Below are 21703 nucleotides of genomic sequence, written 5' to 3' on the forward strand. Positions count from 1 at the left end.
ATTTTCTTTTTCATGCAAACTCAACAGAAATTCCTGGATGCTGGGTCAGGTTGCCCTGGGACAGAGTCCCTGAGGACTGTGCTCATCAGCTAGGGCTGCCAAAAGGTAGTACCACAGACAGGGTGGCTAATCCAAAAGATACTTATTTTCTCACAGTTCTAGAAAGTGAACATCAAGGTTGAAGGTATTGACAGGTTTGCTTTCCCCTGAGGTCTCTCTCCTTGGCTTGCAGATAGCTACATTATTCCTAGGTCCTCACATGGCCTTTACTGTATGCAATCTCCTCTTGTGTCTCTACCACTTCTTATAAGGACACCAGCCCTATTTATTAGCACAGCACACTTATAACCTCATTTACCCATAATTACATCCTTCCATGGCTTATCTCCAAACATCACAATGGTGCTTAGGTTTTTGACATAGTATTTTGAAGGCACACAAAGGGGTCCACATCAAGGCGTCGGGACAGAACCAGGACTCAGCGTCCAGCTGTGTCTGATTCCGGATAGTCAACACTTCCCATGGTATGAATACACAGTGTTTATTGAACACTTTCTACGTGCCAGTCTTGGTTCTAAGTGTTCAGGACACAGTGCAGGAAAGACACAGAGGTCCCCATGCTCAGAAAGCTGACAGTGTCTGGAGGAAGAAAGAGGACATACAAGAGAAACATATTATGTCTCAGGCTTGTGTCCCACTTGGGGACAAAATGTGTCTGCCATCCCAGGAAAGAGGTCCACACAAAACACCCTCTAGATGAGAGAGACTGGCCCTCCCTGACCCACTAATTAGTAACTTCAGCTTTCAGAATGCCTGGACCAGATCTCTCCAGCATCTCCCCTAACACCATCACGGTGACCAGGGAGGGGAGTGTCTAATTGGTTTGGGTAATACAGGTGCTGTTCAGCTGGAACTGAGATCAGTCTCAGACTAATCACGTGGCTGGGGATTTGGGGTTCAAATCGGAGAAGAAAGTGATGAAAACTTCACGAAACAGGTCCACATAATCTGCTCATCTTTCTTTTAATAATAATTTTTTATTATGTTATGTTAGTCACCATACAGTACATCCTTAGTTTTGGATGTAAAGTTCCACGATTCATTACTTGCGTATAACACCCAGTGCACCATGCAATATGTGCCCTCCTTACTACCCATCACCGGTCTATCCCAGTCCCCCACCCCCCTCTCCTCTGAAGCCCTCAGTTTGTTTCCCAGAGTCCATAGTCTCTTGTGGTTCATTCCCCCTTCTGTTTACCCCCTTCCTTCTTCCCTTTCTTCTCCTACCGATCTTCCTAGTTCTTATGTTCCATAGATGAGAGAAAGCATATGAAAATTGTCTTTCTCTGCTTGACTTATTTCACTTAGCAGTATCTCCTTCTACCCTCTTTGTTATTCAAGTTGGGACATGGACTGTGGACTTTGGTATCTGGGAGTGGGGACACAAGACAGGTTGTTTCCATCTCATAAAACTACAGCTCAATGCCCTGACCATTCTGAGGTCTCTGCACCTGATCAGTTACAAGCCAAACACATTGAGTCACAGGCACAATATGCTCATTTGAAATGCAGGCAGTCCCTTGAGAGGCAGAGAGGAGAAAAAAATATTTCTCACACAATGGCCTTCTCTTTCCAGAGGTAGGAAGAAGGTAAAGGAGCTTCCAGAAACCTCAGTGGTGGCTACTTCTGCACCACCCCACACCTGGGTCCCTCTCTTTCACCTGTCACTCTGTCATATAGGACCAGACTCAGGGGCCAGCACAGGAACTACCCCTTTTGTCCACACACTCCATATAGGGCTCCTCCTGCTCCTAGGCTCCCTAGGTCACCTCTGTGTCATTGCTGAGAGTCTCCACTTCAGAGGGTCCTGGTGACAAGGAGAGAGATCACAGTCTGCCTAACTCCGATTCCACCATGAGTCTGGGCCTCTGGGACACAAAGCCAACTATTAAGAGTCACAACAGAACTCTCCTGGTTTTCCCCCACTTTGGACTCTCCGGTCAGGGTCCCAGAACATTCTTTATCTATCAATTAATGCCATTTTATGTCTTCATACCTAGGGTCTTAACTCTACTCATCCCCTTATGTTCTCCTCCCCTTTCCACCAATCAGTTCACGACCCCCAACAATCACTTCCTGCCCATTACCACAATAAAGTGTGTGTGGGGTGGAAATCAGGAAAAACATAGGGTCAGCAAAGAAGAGTTTACTTCCTAGAAATCACTCCAGGACCTAAGAAAAATCACTGGGTAAGAGAATCCCCTGGGCCATTTCAGTGAATAACTTCCAAAAGTGTCAGATTTCAATTTTTTGAAGTTGCACACATGACTCTAATATAAATAGTGTATGAACATGTGTCACAAAATTTATTCAGCTCCTGTATTACTGAGGATGTCAGTAAAATGTTATAGGATTTTAAATAAAATCTTAAAAACATAGTATTTATATTCCACCAAGATATGGCCAAAGAAGGACACTTCCTGTGTTGGAGATGAACTGGTTTATATTTTAAAAAACAATAAAAGTAAGAGTTTTGAATTTATCTTGCCTTCTGACAAAAAAATCATTTACATGACTTCATGAATGTGAAGAGACCAAAGAATTTCATCTAGATGTTAGATTGCCCCATTTTACACTTCCCATCTGATCTCCACTAACGAGGATCTAGTCTCCCTCTGCCCGTGTACCCCACAGAGTACCCTGCTCCCCCTTTAACATAAGGCTCCCTTCAGTCTTCCTTTCCTGGAGGCTCCATAGATCACATTAAACCACCAAGCAAGCCCATTGACCTGATCAACCAAAGCCCATCTTCCTGAGCTCCTCAGGCCCTGCCCTGCCAGAATCTCCTGTTTCTGAATGCTCATCCCCTTGTACGTGGGGTCTTCTTCCCCGGGGTCATGTTATTCATCTCCGTCTCCCTCTCTTCATAACCACTTCACAGACTCTCTACAGCATCACCTAAAACCAAGGAATCTTTGCATCATGGCCTCTGTTCTCCTGTTGTCTGTGATTCCCTTTTCCCTGTGACCCAGCAGCCTCCATCTCCCTGACCCATAGGTGTAGAAGCAGGCTCTAGTCTCCCTGCCTTCAGGGGTGAAGGTGAGGAAGGGAGACTCCCTTAAAACTCCCCCTTCACGTTTCTTCTTCAGGGGCAGCTCCATGAGACAGGGGTGAGGCCGTTTGGCTCAGCCTGGTCTTCCACTGCCAACCACCACACCCAGTACCAGGCAGGGCCCAATAAATAGTTACTATTGCAGACATGCCCCTTGCCACTCAGGCCACATGGCGCTGGGTTGGGATGGGTGCTGAATAGGATGAGAGTTCGCTGAGCACATGTTCCACTCTCTGCACTAAGCCAGAAAGCTGGGGTGTATCCACCAGGGAGAAAGCCCCCATGGGAAGGGGGGACATGGGCAGCCTCACCCTGTGTGTGACAGTCAAGGAAGCCAAGCAAATCTCTGTTTACTACGGTGGGAGGAAAAGAGAAAACACAATTTACAATTAAACCATTTGCATCTTCAAGAGGAAGTAGACCAAGAAAACTCAGGGTGCAGATATGTTTGTAAGAACCAATTTCACCTAATAATGAACAACAATGTCTATTGCATGATTTTTTCCCCAAAAATTAAACAACAAGGCTTATAAACAAACAGATATTTCCAAAGATAAACCCTTCTAAATACAAAATTCAAAAAAGTATAGTTTTTCTTTCAGTTAAATTCATGGAATAATTTTAACTAATGACCTTAGACTTTCACTAATCAATTTAAGCATTTTGGTGCATTTAAAGTCTCGAAGTAACGCAAGTACGTCGTACCACACTCACACATGGAGCTGAGCATACTGAGAGGTGGTTCTTTTTCATCTAAACAACTCACCAAACTAAACTAATTCATTAAGTCTAGTGAGTATAATTTCAGAATTTTTCTAATTATAAAAACGTATGCTTATTTTATTTTGGTAAATGAAACCCTGTTTTTGTTTTTGTTTTAATTTTCTTCCTTTTTTTTCTTTTGCAATGAAGTCCTTTTTTTTCTTTTGTGCAAAATCATGATGGATAGTGCTATATGTTCAGACGCAGCATATATTGTTCTCAGTTTTAATTAGCCCCCACAGCTCTCATTCTGAAGTATGGACTCTATTTTCCTCAAACCAACTCTTTGGTATGTGGATCCTCACAGCCACCACATCTCAATCTCCTGAGAAAAGACCCGGCTCAGGGTATTCAAAGTTTTAAGTAAAATGCTCCAAAAACATCATTTGCCCCAGCTGCCTGTAGACCAGTGTTCTGTCCTTGCAGAAGCCATTTCTAGGCGTGAGTCACTGTGTTCAAAACGATGCAGATGATGGTGATGCTCAGGTGTGAGGGGAAATTGATACACTAAGAAGTTTCACCCAGTATAACCCATTAGGGATGCCTACGTGGACTCTTCCTATACCCTTCCATTGCCAGAGGGAGGGTCCCTCTCCCCTCAGTGCTGTGGAAAGTTCATAGGAAAGAGGACCCATGGTCATCTGGGGGTCACATGAGAGGAAAGAATGCGGCATCTTACACAGAAGGGGCCATGTGTCCATGGGGATCCGTCACTGCTCTGGACTTAGCAGTAACCAAAGAGGAATTTGTGTAGAGACACCACCTCAGTCCCGACCCATGAACAGACAAGGGAGCTGTGGACAGACTCACACTGAAGACTCCGAGTAGAACATATGGTCTCTCCTAAGGTTAAGGGAGGCCACATAAAGGGACACCTGTCCTTCCCCTAATGCAAGGAACAGTGGACAGAGCAGTGGGGAGGCAGGAGGTATCTCTGATGTGCTCTGTTCACCATTTCACACAATGCCATATCTGGGTGTAGACTCGAGGTTACACTCAGGACCCATTTCTAAGGGTTAACTGTTTATCTGAGCAGGGACCTGCCACCTGCCACTGCTCTGCCACTGCTCAGAACTCACAGCTGGGACCTTTCCACCCCCTGGCCACACACAGATACTCCTGTGCCCACCCCCTGACATCCTCAGGCAGAGGGACCTGACCCAGGGCCCATGAGGGGTCAGAGAGCTGAGGTCTCATTTGCATGGATGGGCCCTCCCCCTCTCAGAGAATGAAGAGGGGATTTGAGAGATTAGGGGAGACTCTGCTCAGCTGAGGGGCCACAGAGGGCAGGACTGGTGATGGTCTCCACCATGGCCTGGTCCCCTCTCCTCTTCACCCTCCTCATTCACTGCACAGGTGACTGGATGCAGGGACAGGGGAAGGGGCCCTGCATAGACATGTGGTGACCTTGCTCCTCCTCTTGTCCGTAGATCTCAGCATCACCCTCTCTGTGTCTCTTCCACTTGCAGGGTCCTGGGCCCAGTCTGTCTTGACTCAGCCACCCTCCTTGTCTGGTGCCCTGGGCCAGAGGGTCACCATCTCCTGCACTGGAAGCAGCTCCAACATTGGAGGTGGTTATGGTGTAAATTGGTACCAACAGCTCCCAGGAATGACACCGGAACTCCTCGTCGGTTATGATGGTAACAGACCCTCTGGGGTCCCAGATCGATTCTCTGGCACCAAGTCTGGCAGTTCAGCCTTCCTGACTATCACTGGGCTCCAGGCTGAGGATGAAGCTGATTATTATTGCCAGTCATTTGATAGTAACCTCACAGAACGACACAGTGCTCCAGGCCTGTGGGGAAGTGAGACAAAAATCTACTTCCCCACAGCAGTGGAGCTCCCATCACGGCCCTCTTCTTGGACAACTCAGCAGCTTTCCTGTTCGTTTGGTATAAAATGGTGTCTGAGACCCACTTTAAGGAGATTTGCTTACAAAGTCTTTCCACATGTCTTAAATTTTGCTCCCAAAACCCATCTTTGGCAGCAAGAATTTAAGTGATTTTCTCAAATTGAGCAGAAATTCCTGGGTGCCAGTAACAGGTTGCACTTGGGACAGATTCAATGACAGATCAGAGAAGAAGCAAGGACACAGAATCCAGCAGTGTCTGAGTCAGGACTCATCAGGACTGTCCAATATGTGTTCTGGTATCAACAGCTCCTGAGAATGGACCCCCAAATCATCATCTATTATGATGGTTAGACCCTCTGGGGACCTTGATCCATTCTCTGGCTCCATCTGACAGCTCTGGCTCCCAGACCATCACTGGCCTGAGGTCTGAAGTTGGTCTTCATTGCCCCTCTTGTGACAGCATGTCAGGGCTCATCCAAGTCCCAGGTTTGTGGAAATTGAGACCAGAACCTCTTTCTCATCTGCCGGGAGGGTCATCCCAGCACTGCTTAGCCACAGCCTGTGGCTTCTGTTTCTGCTGTTCCTGCTGCTACCATGGCTTCAGGTCCATGCAGGGTCACTGTCTGGGAATGAGGGTTCCTCTTTCCCTTCTATCTCCAAAGTCACTCACAAGAGCCCCATCCCAGACAAATGATGTCAAAGGACACAGAAATGTCTTTTCCCCCATCAGGTTGGAACACAGTGTTTCTTTGCACTGGAGTTCATGGACTAGAGATGACACTTCCACAGTGCTCTTCTCATACCTGGAATCTGTAGAATCAGGTGTCCCCATCTTTGGTCATTTACCTATTCCTAGAAGTCTCCAGTGTTGTGCCATTTTCTCTTTAGATCCCACTAGCAATTCCTATTCTTTTTGCTTATTGGGAAATTTCTTCTGTCACTTTTGCACCAGCACTGGTGTATCTTAGGCCATATCATCCATTTGGATCTTTTGGAATGAATACCTGTTTATTTTCATCAGTGATAATATCTAACCAGCGATTTTTCTTGTTAAGTTGCATTGTCCAATACTTGCAGAATGATGTGAAGCAGTGATGGATTTAAGGTTACATTCACCTATTCCTGATCTTGGGGAAATATCCCCCCTCCTCACCCCATTATCTGATTTCCCGGCTGTGGGACTGACTCATACGTGTATGACATAGAGTGTGTTACCATGTTATAAATAGATTTGGTCTGTTTCTATTTTATGTGGTTTTTATTAGGACTTTACTTGCAATTTGGTCAAAGGATATTTGAAGATCTGTTGAGATAGTATAATTTTTATTAGTGATCTATTAATATGATGTCTTATATTAAAGGGTTTATTAATTTGGACACAACTTGTATTCTTAGAAGAAATCACATATGGTCATGGTGTATCAATATATTAATCGGATATTGCCATCTCTGCTGATAACTTATTTAGAATATTTGCATCAGGGGCGCCTGGGTGGCACAGCGGTTAAGCGTCTGCCTTCGGCTCAGGGCGTGATCCCGGTGTTATGGGATCGAGCCCCACATCAGGCTCTCCCGCTATGAGCCTGCTTCTTCCTCTCCCACTCCCCCTGCTTGTGTTCCCCTCTCTCGCTGGCTGTCTCTCTCTCTGTTGAATAAATAAATAAAATCTTAAAAAAAAAAAAGAATATTTGCATCAATATTTCATTATATTGGCCTGTGATTTTCCTTTTTCAGTAATTAATTTACCAGGTGTAGGTAGATGTGCACACTGGTTTGTAAATGTTGAACTACCCCTGCAGCGCAGGAATAAATCCCACTTGGTTGTGGTGAATAGTCCTTTTACTGTACTGTTGGATCTATTGGCTAGTATCTTGGTGAGAATTTTGGTATCCATGTTCATCAGGGAAATTGGTCTGTAATTCTCCTTTTTGATCGGTCTTTCTCTGGTCTTGGAGACAAGGTAATGCTGTCCTCATAGAATGAGTCTGGAAATTTTCCTTCCATTTCTATTGTTTGAAACAGCTTCAAAAGAATATGTGTGGTGAGGAGCACTGGGTATTATATGAAACTAGTGAATGGTTAAACACTATATCAAAAACTAATGATTTACTATATGTTGGCTAATTGAACATAATAATAAAACATAAAATAAATAAAAGACTCAAACCAGAAAAAAAAAAGAATAAGTTATTAGTTCTTTTCCTCAAATGTTTGGTAGAATTCCCCTGGGAAGCCTTCTGGCTCTGGACTCATGCTTGTTGGGAGATTTTTGATTACAGTTTCAATTTCTTTGCTGGATATAGGTCTGTTCAAGTTTTCCATTTATTCCTGTTTAAGTTTTCACAGTGTATAAGTTTCCAGGAATGTGTGCATTTCTACCAGATTGCCTAATTTGTTGGCATATAGACGCTCATAATATGTTCTTAAAATTATTTCTAATTCCTTGGTGTTGGTCACAATCTCTCCTCTCTCATTGATTTTATTTATTTGGTTTCTCTCTCTCTCTTTTCTTTTTGATAAGTCTGGCTGGGGGTTTATTGATCTTATTCTTTCAAAGAACTAGCTTCTAATTTCATTGATCTGTTCTACTGTTCTGGTTTCTATTTCATCCACTTCTGCTATGATGTTTATTATATCTCTTCTCCAGCTTGGTTTAGGCTTTATTTGCTGTTCTTTCTCCAGCTCCTATATGTGTAATGTTAGCTTATGTATTTGAGATTTTTCTAATTTTTTGAGAGAAACTTGTATTGCTATATACATCTCTCTTAGGAGATACCTTTGCTGTATCCCAAAAGTTTTGAACAGGTGTATTTTTGTTTTCATTAGTTCCCATGATTTTTTAAACTCTTCTTTAATTAACTGGTTGGCCCACTCATTCTTTAGTAGGATGCTCTTTAATCTCTAAGTGTTGGAGTTCCTTCCAATTTCCTCTTGTGATTGAGTTCAATTTTCAAAGCATTATGGTCTGAAAATATGCAGGGAATAATCCTAATCTTTTGGTATCCATTGAGACCTGATTTGTGACCTAGTATATGATCTATTCTGGAGAATGTTCCATGTGCACTTGAGAAGAATGTGGATTCTGTTGTTTTAGGATGGAATGCTCTGTGTCTATCTGTGAAGTTCATCTGGTCCAATGTGTCATTCAAAGCCCTTGTTTCCTTGCTGATCTTCTGTTTATATGATCTGTCCATTGCTGTGAGTGAGTTGTTGAAGTCCCCCACTATTATTGTATTATTGTCAATGTGGTTTTTTTTTAAATTTACTTTGGTTATTACTTGGTTTATATACTTGGCTCTTCCCAGGTTAGGAGCTTAAATATTTATAATTTTTAGATATTCTTATTGGACAGACACATTAAGTATGATATAGTGTCCCTCTTCACCCTTTCTACAGGATTTGGCTTAAAATCTAATTTGTGTGATATGAGGATTTTCCCCAGCTTTCTTTTGATGTCCATTAGCATGATAAATGGTTCTCCACCTCCTCACATTCAAGCTGGAGGTGTCTTTAGGTCTAAAATGAGTTTCTTGTAGACAGCATATGGATAGGTCATGCTTTTTAATGCAATCTAATACCCTGTGTCTTTTGATTGGAGCATTACCCCCATTTACATTCCAAGTAACTTTTAAAAGATATGAATTTAGTGCCATGTATTACCTGTAAAGTCCCTGTTTCTGTAGATTGTCTCTGTTTCTTTCTGGTTTATGTTACTTTTGGGCTCTCACTTTGTTTACAGGATCACCCTTAATATTTCTTGCAGGTCTGGCTTAGTGGTCACATATTCTTTCAGTTTCTGTCTGTACTGGAAACTCTTTATCCCATCTTCCATTCTGAATTACAGCCTTGCTGGATAAAGTATTCTCGGCTACATGTTTTCTCATTTAGTACCCTGAATATATCATGTCAGCCTTTTCTGATCTGCAAGGTCTCTGTGGATATGTCTGCTGACACTCTAATGTTCTACCCTTGCAGCCAAAGAACCTCTTGTCTCCAACTGCTTTCAGGATTTTCTCTTTACCTTTAAAATTTGCATGTTTCACTATTATATGTCTGGGTGTTGATCTATTTTTATTGATTTTGAGAGGGGTCCTCTCTACCTCTTGGAATTGAATGCCTGTTTCCTTTCCCAGATTAGGGAATTTCTCAGCTATGAGTTCCTCAAATATACCTTCTGGCTCTCTCTCGCGCTCTTTCTTCTCCCTCAGGAACTCCAATAATTCTAATCTTGTTTCATTTTATGGCATTGTTGATTTCTCAAAGCCTCCCCTCATGGTACCTTGGTTGTTTTTCTCTCTTTTCCTCAACTTCTATCCTTTACATCAACTTGTCTTCTATGTCACTTACTTTCTCTTCTGTCTTATTTATCCTAGCTGTTAGAGCATCCAATTTAGACTGCATCTCAGTTAAAGCATTCTTAGTTTTGGTCTGATTAGATTTCTTTTCTGCACTAAGAGATTCTCTAGTGTCTTTCATGCTTTTTTTAATGCTTTTATTCTTATTTAAAACTCCCAGCTGCTAATTTTATAATTGTTATCCTGAATCCCAGCTCTGACATTTTACTATCTCCATATTGATTAGATCTGTGGCAGAGAGTATTACCTCTTATTATTTCTTTTGTTGTGAATTCTCACTTCTAGTCATTTTGCCCAGAGAAGAATGGGTGAACAAATGACCAAAATAATAAAAAAATCATGACCCAAGTGAAATACACACGACAAATCCAAAGAGGCCAGAAACCAGCCCCCCCAAAAAAGGAGGGATTATAAAGAGAGAACATAATTTCCCTGGTGGAGAAATCAGAGTGATCCACTTGGTCCTGGGTGTATTTTGGTTTGTTTCTTGGAAAACACTAAATTCCAAAGTTGTAAAGAAATAAAATATATATCTATATATCTATATCTATATATAGATATATATATATAGAGAGAGAGATATCACAGTGAAAAGAAGCCAAAATGAAGAATATATCTATAAAATGTAAATGTAAAAAATGAAAGTTAAAAAAAGAAATAAAAACGAAGTGTTGATTTAAAAAAGTAGTTGAAAAGAAAAAAAAAGAAAAGGCAACTTTTAAACTGAAAGATAAATGAATCATGAGAAGAAAACCTTGAATTCTATATATTATTTTCCAATAGTGCTGGAGTTTTGCAGTCCTGTGTGTTCTTTAAACTTGGTGTTAGCCTGTTCTTCCAGCTGCTCTTTGGGGGAGGGGCCTGATGCGCTGACTCTCAAGTGTCTTTTCCTGGGCAGAGTTGCACCACACTTTGCCAGGGGGCTGGGCTTAGAATGAGCTGCTACTGGTTGCTCAATGTGACTTTTGTTCCCTGCAGGCCTTCTGTGCCTCTCTGTAGGATGAAAACAAAAATGGCTGTGCCCTGATCTTAGCCCCTTAGCTGAGAGACTGTGCCCTCCTCTCTTCAGAAAACCCTCAGGGACAAGCTGTCCTCACTTTTATGTCTTCCAAATTCTGCAGACTCCTTTCTTGCCCTTGCACCAATCCTCTTGGTAGAAGGCAGAGGGCTACTGTTTTCCTATCCCTTGCAGTGCCCCCACACTGCGAGCGGTTGCCTGGTTGTGCATGGTCCTGTGCCACCCCTTCAAGAGGAAGGTGGAGGGCTGCTCCTATTCTGTCCTTTGCAGGCCCCCACAAGATAGCTGTCACCAGATTGTGCTGTGGTTAGTGGTTAATGGCGAACTAAGGTGAGAGCCCCCTCCCAGGCTTGCTGACCCTGACTGGTTTCCCTACTCCAATGTGTGGGAACTCTGCTGGCTCAGGCACTCCTGTTCTTTCTGTGACCCAAAGGATCCTGAGACCACACTGTCTCACCTAGAATTCTGTCCCACTTCACCACCTGAGCACCTTTCAGACAGGGATGTCTCTCACTGGAGATTTCTAAAGGTTCGGATATTGCACTCTGGGGCTATATCTCTTTCTGGTAGCAGGCTTACAGAGCGCCCCCCCCCCACCGATTATCTTCTGATATATCCCCTCATAGTCACTTCTCCATACCTACTACCTTGCAAAAATGGTCACTTTTCTATTTGTAGAATTCCAGCAGTTCTTTTCTTACATTTCAGGTTGAATTCATAGGTGTTCAGAATAATTTGATAGTTATCTATCTTAATTCAGGGGACAGATGAAATGAGTTCCCCTACTCTTCCATCATCTTGCCTCCCTCCTTGGGGACTCTTGAAGGAATCCACAAAGGATCACCTGCATATTTTAAGATATGACATTATCTTTCTTATGCTCCAGATTCTGGTTCCTAAGAATTCTCTGGATAGAAGATGCAGCACAGAAAATTTTTCTACAGTACCTAAAGTCCCAGGCTGTTGTGTTTGTTCACAAAAATACATCAGCACTATCTTCCTCTCTCTCCCTGTTAGACACCAGGGATACAGGAGACTGTGGTTCTAGCTGGGATGTGGGGGCAGAAAGGAGGGGACGGTATGCTCACCCCCAGCCCTGAGTTCCCTGAGACCTCAAGACACTGCAGCTGTAGGTCTTGTGCTTGCAGAGAAAAAAAAATGACAGATTTCTTGTCACTCAACAAGATCTGAACTCCTGATTCAGTGAATTAATAGGTTTGCTCTCAAATGAGTACTTGCAGGCTAAATAGATCCTATTCCATTAAAAACCTTTGAGATGCTTACCTCTAAATCAGGATCCAGGACCATAGAAGTTTTCAAAGAGAATTACCATAGAGAAATACCTCAGGGTGTTTAAATGCCATATGAGGAACAAGGGACCTCTTAGCTTCACTTTTGGTCACAGAAGCACGCGCGCACACACACACACACACACACACCCCTCTATCCTCTCTCTGAGTGACTAACATCCCGGATTCAAGTGTCAGGGCTTCTCTGTCCTTCCAGAAGACATGGTCAACCTGTGCTCACCCAGCAGTCCTCAGTGTCACAATCTCTAGAAGGCAGAATTTTCATCAGCAGAAAACACTGGTGACATGTAGCGTGACTGGGGTCCTGTCACTGTGGCAGACAGGGTATGTCCTGAATGACTGTTCTCCTGGGAAAAGGCTGATGCTCAGGAATCCCAGGGTGGGTCTTTGTCCCTGTGGGCAGCTCAGCCTCCCACCACCTCTGGGCCCTAGTCAGTGCCTGAGGCTGATCACTGCATTGATACTGGGACAGGAGCCTCAGTGCTGCTCCCCTGGGTCTCAAGACCCATGGGGACAAGAGACGCTGTGCTCTTAGGGCTGGGATATCACTCCCTCAGTCACTCCAGTAATACCTCCGGCCAGGCTGCACTCTGATGGAAAGTCATCTCTTCCAACATAGGGCAACAGATCATGTGACCTCAGGGACGCTGTCCTTATCTCCACCTCCCCACCACTGAAATGTAGGACCTTTTTTTTTTGAGGTACATTCTGTTTTTTTATAATAATATTTTTTTATTATATTATGTTAGTCACCATACAGTACATCCCTGGTTTTTGACGTAAAGTTCCATGATTCATTAGTTGCGTATAACACCCAGTGCACTATGCAATACGTGCCCTCCTTAATACCCATCACCGGCCTATTCCATTCCCCCACCTCCCTCCCCTCGGAAATGTAGGACCTTTGACAGAAATTTGTGCTCTAGTTGGTCCTAGAGAGTAAGAATTCATTCCTCTAGTCATGGATTGATGAATGAATAACTGTTCTATCCTGAATAAGCTAGACACAAGTTGCAGGGACTATAGGTGTGCCCATCCCTGAGCATGGTCTGACCCCAAATCCTTTTGTCCTGGAAGCTCTGTCTGTGTTTGGCAGTTTTGTCAGTAGTATAGCTTTGAGGTCATAGGAACAGTCCCCTTGAGGGGTTTCACTGGGCACCACGTTGTCCTTTCCTACCTGGAAGACCAGACACCCAGTTCAAACAAGTGATTTTAGAAAAAAGTATATAAACCCTTCTTCTACTAAGAGCAGAAGACATTCCTGTTCCATTGTTTTCCATCCATGTTTTTAACCACTATTTCGACCTGTGTTCTCTCTGCAAGAAGCACATATCTGGAGAAAGGACACTACTGATTGTACCTGCATCTTCACAATGACATTGTTAAAGTATAAATCAATCTTACTGAAAGGAATTTTGTATAAATAACACACATTCATTTTAAGTACACGGTTGGCTAAGTGGTGACTAAAATATAAACTCCCACTAGGTCCCTGTCAGAGCATCTGTAGCCTTCATTACTTTCTTCCTAGAATTTCCAGCATGTTTGCCACTTGTACTCTGAGGTCAGTGCCACACACAGCCTCATGTGGCAGGGCTCCTTCGGACTTGTGTCTGTGTGCTGGGAAAATAGATCCTGGGAGGGAATCAATGCCCACAGTGTGTAGTGAACTATTGTTCTGAGCAGGTGGGAAGAGTGAGGAGGGACAGATGACAAAGACTTTCAGTGTGTAACACTTCAAGAAATGCACATGAGGGCTTCTAACTACAACAAGGGGTGAGGAACTCCCCATCTCCTCAGTACTGTGGGAACCTCAGAGGAAGGTAAGACTGGAAACCAGGGAGATGGAAGATAGGAAGAAAGTCCCTGAATCCTGCAAAAAAGTAGGCAAGTGTCCATTGGGACCTGTCAGTGCTCTGGGTTTGATCCTGATACAAGAAGAATTTGTATAAGAGACACACCATCTCAACCAAGGGGTGCATGGGTAGACTCACACTGGGGACACTTAGTAGAGCATAAATTGAGCTCTGAACTAATGGGAGGCAGCAGATAGGGACACATGGCCTGACCTAATGCAAGGAAGAGTGGACAAAGCAGTGGGGAGGCAGATGTGTCTGATGGGCTCTGGTCACCATGTCTGGACACTAGGGGGCACCTATGGCCTGTATCTGAGTGTCAGTGGTGCTCAGATCCCATCCCTTCTCACACCCAACTTCCTTAGATAGAAGAACCTGGCCCAGGGCCAATGAAGGGTCAGAGAGCTGGGGTCTCATTTGCATGGATAAGCCCTCCCTCTCTCAGAGGACGAAGGGGGATTTGAGAGATTAGGGGAGGCTCTGCTCAGCTGTGGGGCCACAGAAGTCAGGATAGGTGATGACCTCCACCATGGCCTGGTCCCCTCTCATCCTCATCCTCCTCATTCACTGCACAGATGACTGGATGTGGTGGCAGGGAAAGGGACCCTGGGAGGACACAGGGCCCAGCTTCCTCCTCTTGCCTCAAGACCCTAGCGTCACCTTCTCTGTGCTTTTCCCACTTGCAGGGTCCTGGGCCCAGTCTGTGCTGACTCAGCCACCTTCCATGCCTGGGTCCCTGGTCCTGAGGGTTTCCATCTCCTGCACTAGAAGCAGCTTCAACATTGGGCATGGTTATTTGGGTTGGATTTAACAGCTACCAGAAACAGCCCCTAAATTGTCATCTATAGTACTAGCAGTTGACACTCAGGAGTTCCCGATAGGTTGTCTAGCTCCAGGTCTTGCAATTCTTCCACCCTCACCATCACTGGGCTCCAGGCTGAGGACAAAGTTGATTATTACTGTGCAACATGGGACAATAGGCTCAGTGCTCACACAGTGCTCCAGGTCTGTGGGGAAGTGAGGCAAAAACCTGCTCTTCCCCCATCAATAGAGGTCCCTTGCAGCTTCCACTCCAAATCAGCTGTTTACTTTGTTTGTTCTAAACTATAGTCTGAGACCAATCTCAGTGAACTTTGACTATAAAACCATTCACATTCTCTTATTTCAGCCCCCCAAGTCTGTCTTTTGAAGGAATGCATTTTGGGATTTTCTGATATTAATTAAGGAGACAATCCTGGGTGCCAGGAGCAGACTGCCGGGGACAGAGTCTATGATAGGTCAGGACAGAAACAGAGACAGAGTTCAGCCGTTTCTGACTAAGAATATAACACAGTCTAGATAATATGTATCCACACTAATTACTGAACACCTAATATGTGCCACATGTTACTCTAGGGATATGGGACACAGATGGACATGATAGGAAGTGTCCCCATGCTCAGGGAACTGACAGTGTCTGGGGGAAGATAGAGGACACAATGTAAACATGTTGTAAAGGAAAGTTGTGTCCCAGGAGCATGAAAAGGAGTGAGGTTTTGGGGTGGTGCTGCAGCAATGGAGGGGTTAACAGGGAACCCCAGAATCTGATGTCTGGTAAAAACATTCTCATTCTGTACTGATAATGAAGGAGGAGAAGGGCATGAAGGTGTGACCTGGCAGGGGCTGTGGACTGTGCCCCAGCCAGACTAGGAGTTCTGTACATAGGGTGGAGGGCAGAGGTATATCAATGTCCTCATGACTTGGTGGAAGCTGGGACTGAGGAGGGGGATGGAAATGAAGGGAAAGAGGTGGGGGGGGCTTGGGAATTGTGTTAGAAGGAGGATCCACCAGCTGGGAGAGTGTGAGGACCCATCTCTGATGCAGGATGACTTCTACCTTATATTTCCAGAAAATAGGATCAGCCCCTAACCTAGGGGTCTTTTCATCAGGAGTCCTAAGAATTCACATCTCTGCATACTCTTGTCTGACACTTGATGAAACTTCACCTTGGCCTGTTGCTAAGGAGAGAGTATTTCCTGTACTATTCAAGGTCTTTCTAGCTGGAATAAGAATCAAATTGACATTTGTCAGATTAAGAGGAGAAAATAAAATTTAGTAGCCTACATAAGGGGAATCTACACAGACATGGAGAATTCCAAAGACAGGCAACATGAGTCTTATTTGAGTGAAGGATACAGTAGGGGTCCCAGGATTAACTAGGAGAAAGAACATAAACAGGAAGATGAGAGGAAATGTTTGGAAAACAAAGGTTGCCCTGCTAAACAGATAAGTGTCTTAGAGGAAGAGGACCCCTTGTTAATGGCCCACTTCCAGGTACAAGCAGGCAGTTTTGGGGGAGGTATAGAGCTTTTCCTAAATCTGTTGAGTTTCAATTATTTTTAACTTAAAATAATTTTCACGCCAATGTGGCCATTCTTGGGGCAGCCTATCCTTGGCCAGTTCCTTCCCTCCTCTGAAACTTCTCAAAGTTACACATGTCAAAATTGGGCTGGTAGATGGTTCAGTTTTGTTTAAACCCTCCTGACAATAGGCTAGTTTAGTAAACTCACTTGTGTATGGGGGGTGGTACAGGTGTGTTCCCAAAGTAAAGCCTATGGTTCAAGAAATCAGGTATTAAACAAGAGGCATTTCTATGGAAACAAATACAAATAATGGTTAATGATTGGATCAAATTATAAAGCAGTTCCTGAATTCTGAGACTAGCCAGTGGAGAAGATTTCTAGATATCAAGTTCAAATCATCTTCAGATAGAGTGGCAGAAGACTGTGATAATCTGACAGACTTCCCTGGTTTGTAGTTCAAATGTGTCTGGTGATCCCTGAGTGGTCCACAGAGCAACAGGCATGAGACCGTCGCTATGTGAGCAGCTCTGGTGATTTTTCTAAAGTTTACCTCAGGCTGTTCGTATTTACTTTTCAGGACTTCAGGAAAAAGTCCAGTTTGAGTCTAACTCAGAAAGGTGGGAGAAAAGTCAACATGCTAGTTTGGAGACCAGACTTTTTAGAAGCTAGAGAAAATTAGGATCTAGTCCAGGTTATAAAGCACAGGATTGGAATCAGACATTTACTCAGGTGTGTTATCGAGACATCATATTTTTTCCCCTCTACAATCATCCACGCTTCTACTAAATATTCCAAATTAATTTGTCTGCAAAATAAGTCTAGTTTCAAAAATAACTTGGTCTGATTATTTACATAAGTGCAGCAAGAAGAGTAGTTGATCACATAGGCTCTTTAAAATATGGCTTGGTGGAACTTTTATAAGAAACCTCTAGATTGAGCATTTAACAACCCTTCAGGACAGAAGCCGAGCCAACACTTGTGCCAAATACTTGCCATTAGACTTTTCCTGCAATACCTGTAGACTTGGGTAAATTCCTCTCTTCTTGAGGTACCCCAAATATCCCAAGGTTCCGGACATTTCCTGCCAGGAAGTGACTTTCTTGACTCACTTATTAGAGCTGTTGAAAACTATGGAAGCAAGTAACAGGCTGGTATTTCCAAAAGGCTGCATTAGTTCTCTAAAGTCAGTGTTAGTTCCATAATGCTGCCTGGTCATATCTGAGATTGTGCATCTGCATATCTCTTTCAAATGACGTTCTAGTCAAAATACTGATAATATAGCCAATGTTTCTAATTATATGCTGTTACAAGGAAAACAGACTCTTACTGTACTTATGCTAATACATATATCACCATAAAAATACAAGAACACTCACTGACTGAGTTGTGGGGGGATCAGTTATGGAGAAAAGATAAACAACTTAATTTGTTCACAAAGGTGTATTTCATCAAGTTGTTATAGATGAGTTAGCAAAAGAGAAGTTTCCTTAAATATGAAGAAAGAATATATTTCGAAAAGTCAGCAATTTTCAAACAAAAAGTCAACGATTATAACCACCCCTCCACCTCTGTACACTGCTTCATGTTATTCGTTTTGTTCTTGTTGAATCCACTTTTTCTGTCAGTTCTGAACATGTTTACTTTAGTTTGACTATCTTAAAGGTATCAGAAACAGGTTTGTCAGAAGTTCTCCTCATGAGTATCCTTGAAGTTAAAACACATTTGCAGTAGCATCGGATTAAGATGGTAACTGTATGTGGCGAGACATGAGCGTGGCCATGGCTAAAGATGGGATTAGAGTTCTTTACGATGCCATTGACAAGGAAATGCGGTTATTCCTGTGACACACGACACAAACATATACCAAAGGCAAATACACTAAGTTACATAGTTGTAAGCAAGATGTAGAGTTCTTTTTAATATTAAAAATCAAGTTTTTGGGAACATCTGTGTGGGGCAGTTGGTTAAGTGTCTGACTCTTGGTTTTGGATCAGCTTGGATCTCGTGGTCATGAGATTGAGCCCCTCTTTGGGCTCCATGTTCAGGGCAGATTCTGATTGAGATTCTCTCTCCCTCTCCCTCTGCCACTCCCATTCCCACTCATGCTCTCTCTCTCTCTCTGTCCTCTCTCTCCCTCAAATAAATGAATAAATCTTTAAAATGTCAAGTTTTTAAAATTAATCAAGGTCCTTATAAACATAGGAAATATTTTGGCAAAACAGAATACTTGTGTTCTAGGCTGATAACTTTAAAAGTGAATAAAAACATTTTTTAAAATGCAGAACAATAGTTGAAGAAAAGTTTATTCTTTTAACAAATAGAAAACGGAATTTTAACTTTGCATTCACATATTTTGATATTAAAACTCATTTACTTATATTTATCATAATTTTAACCAGTATTGATCACACAAAATTTTCCTTTCCAGATTCCTTTTCCAAAAGCGTACTGCAACATTTATATTTCTTTTCCCTCAACAAAATATGTATTCACATTCCTCATATTTTTTTGTCCCCCAAAATCCAGATATCTTACTTTCCTGGCACCCAGAATTGTGTTCATCATTTCTAGCAGTCTAATTTATATTTATTAGAATTCTTAACTCTTAGAAACGTTATTTTCTGGTGAAAACTGAGTAGTAAGCAATTATGAACTGTTTGTTATGCCAGTAGTCTTTGGATTAGCAAATTTATGAATGCATTTCACAGTTTTTAGAAACGTAACACCATATTTCAATAAAGCACAAACCAGGTTTACTAAAAAACCCGTATTTATTATTATAGTTTTTCTGTAATAAGACAAAAGTATGGTTAGTATTTAATATTTTTTTAAAACTTATTTGACTTAGCAAAAAATAAAGAACGAAATAGTTAGGAAGACTCCACACTCTATAGTAATCAACAGATTAAATCTAATCTCTATCAAACCCCAAATGTCTTTTTTGCACAAAGATGATCTTACAATTTAGTGGAATTACAGGGACTGAGAACATGCAAACACACCTGAAGAACAAACTTGTAGGCCTCACAGTTCCAGACTTCAAAACTCACTAAAACTTACTTACAAAGCTACAGTAATCCAGAGTGTGGTCCTGGCCTATGGATGGACATACGGATAAATTAAACATATTTGAGCATCCAGAAATAAATCTCTCATCTATGGTCAATTAATTTTCAAAAGGGTGCTAAGAGAATTTAATGTGGAAAAGCTGGTCTCTCCAAAAGATAGTCCTGGAGCAACTAGATACCCACACACAAAAGAATGAAATCAGACCCTCCCCAAATACTATATACGAAAAAAGAATGGAAAATAGATCAAAGATCTAAATTTAAGAGCCACAACTATAAAAGTCACAGAAGAAAACATAGAAGTAAATCTCCATGATTTTGGACGTGACAATGGATTCTTTACATATCACATCAAAAGCACCAGCAAAAAGGGGGGGGGTTCATCAATTTGAATTCTCCAAATTTAGTATTTTTGTACACTATCAAGAAAGACAAAATACAACACATATAATTGGAGGAAACATTTGTAATTCGTATTATTTGTTATCAGTCAAGTATCCAGTATGCTTTAGTAACTCTCACAACTCAATAACAGAAAGATATCCTAGTTAAAAAATTGTAAAATGACTTGTATAGACATTTCACCAAAGATTTACAGTAGTCAAGAAGCACAAGGAAAGATGCTCAACACCAATAGCCATTGACATGCAAATCAAAACCACAGTGAGATGCACTTAATACCCGCTAGGAGTGCACTAACAGCAACAGTAACAACAACAACAACATGAAAAATAAGAAGTTTTCACAAACATGTAGAGAAGGTGGAGCTCTCATCAATGCTGGTGGGGATAGGAAATGGTGCAGATGATGCTAGAAACAGGTTGGTGAGTCCTCAATAAGGTAAACACAGAATTTCTCTGTGATTCAGCAACTCCACTTCTACATAGGTGCCCCAAAGAACTGAAAACAGGTACTCAAAACAAAACCCAAGTTTGTCCACAAATGTCCACAGCAACAGTATGCAGTGTTTCATCAGTAAGGATGATTGAACTGCAGGTTTTTGGAGCTGTTTGTTACTTTGTTGTAGAAGTTCCCTTTTAGAAATACTCTTACTTCCCTGAGCGAGAGGAGCCGGCAGAGACAAGACTAGTAAATGTAACATGGTGTTCCAGATGGGATCCCCGAATAGGAATGTGTAAATGGGTAAATCTAAGGAAATTGTAATAGACTATGGCCTTTCATTACAAACGCATCAATATGAGTTTGTGAATTGTAACAAACATGCCATACTAAAGATGTTAACAATAGGGGTAAGTGCAGAACATTGATAACATAGAATTCTCTGTACTATTTTCACAATTTTTCTGTAAATATAAAACTGTCTAAAATAAGGTTTATTTAAAAACTTAATTCTGTTTATATTTTATTAATAATTCCATATCTGAACTTTCTGGAGGCATTGTCTTCCGCTTATATACATTTAATGCATTCATTATAATGGTTTTGGCCTTGCCACACACTATAAAACACAAAGAAATTGAAAAAAATGTGAAAGCATCTATGATATGCTTCAAAATTTAAGTGGTACAGCTCTGTTTCCAATTTGTAAGTTTTTATTCAGGCACTGATTTCCCTTTGGCCTTGCTAATTTCTTTAAAGGCTTGATTTAACTCAATTAAATTCTCTCTCTTCTAGCCTTAAGATTCTTTTTTTTTTAGTTTGCATTTACTATGATGATGATGATGATGATGTTATGTTAGTCACCATACAGTACATCATTAGCTTTTGATGTAGTGTTCCATGATTCATTGTTTGCATATCACATCCAATGCCCCATGCAATATGTGCCCTTCTTAATACCTTCACTGGGCTAGCCCATCCCCCCACCGCTATCCTCTCTAAATGTTGTGAAATCATCCTTTCTGATGGCTGAGTAATATTCCATTGTATATATGGACCACATCTTTATCCATTTTTCTGTTGAAGGGCATATTGGCTCCTTCCACACAGTTTAGCTATTGTGGACATTACTGCTATGAACATTGGGGTGCATATGGCCCTTCTTTTCACCACACTGTATCTTTGGGG

At 42.1% G+C, this 21703-nt stretch overlaps 1 gene segment (V, D, J or C); it reads left to right on the forward strand.

Annotated features, from left to right (window-relative positions):
• The first annotated feature begins 5148 nt into the window (after positions 1-5148).
• LOC125282392 (immunoglobulin lambda variable 1-40-like) lies at positions 5149-9098 on the forward strand. The segment is given in 3 exon segments: positions 5149-5230; positions 5344-5637; positions 9079-9098. Coding segments are annotated over 3 exon segments (372 nt in total).
• The last annotated feature ends 12605 nt before the right edge of the window (positions 9099-21703 follow it).

Source organism: Ursus arctos, unplaced genomic scaffold (genome assembly GCF_023065955.2).
Source record: "Ursus arctos isolate Adak ecotype North America unplaced genomic scaffold, UrsArc2.0 scaffold_39, whole genome shotgun sequence".
Taxonomy (NCBI): Eukaryota; Metazoa; Chordata; class Mammalia; order Carnivora; family Ursidae; genus Ursus; species Ursus arctos.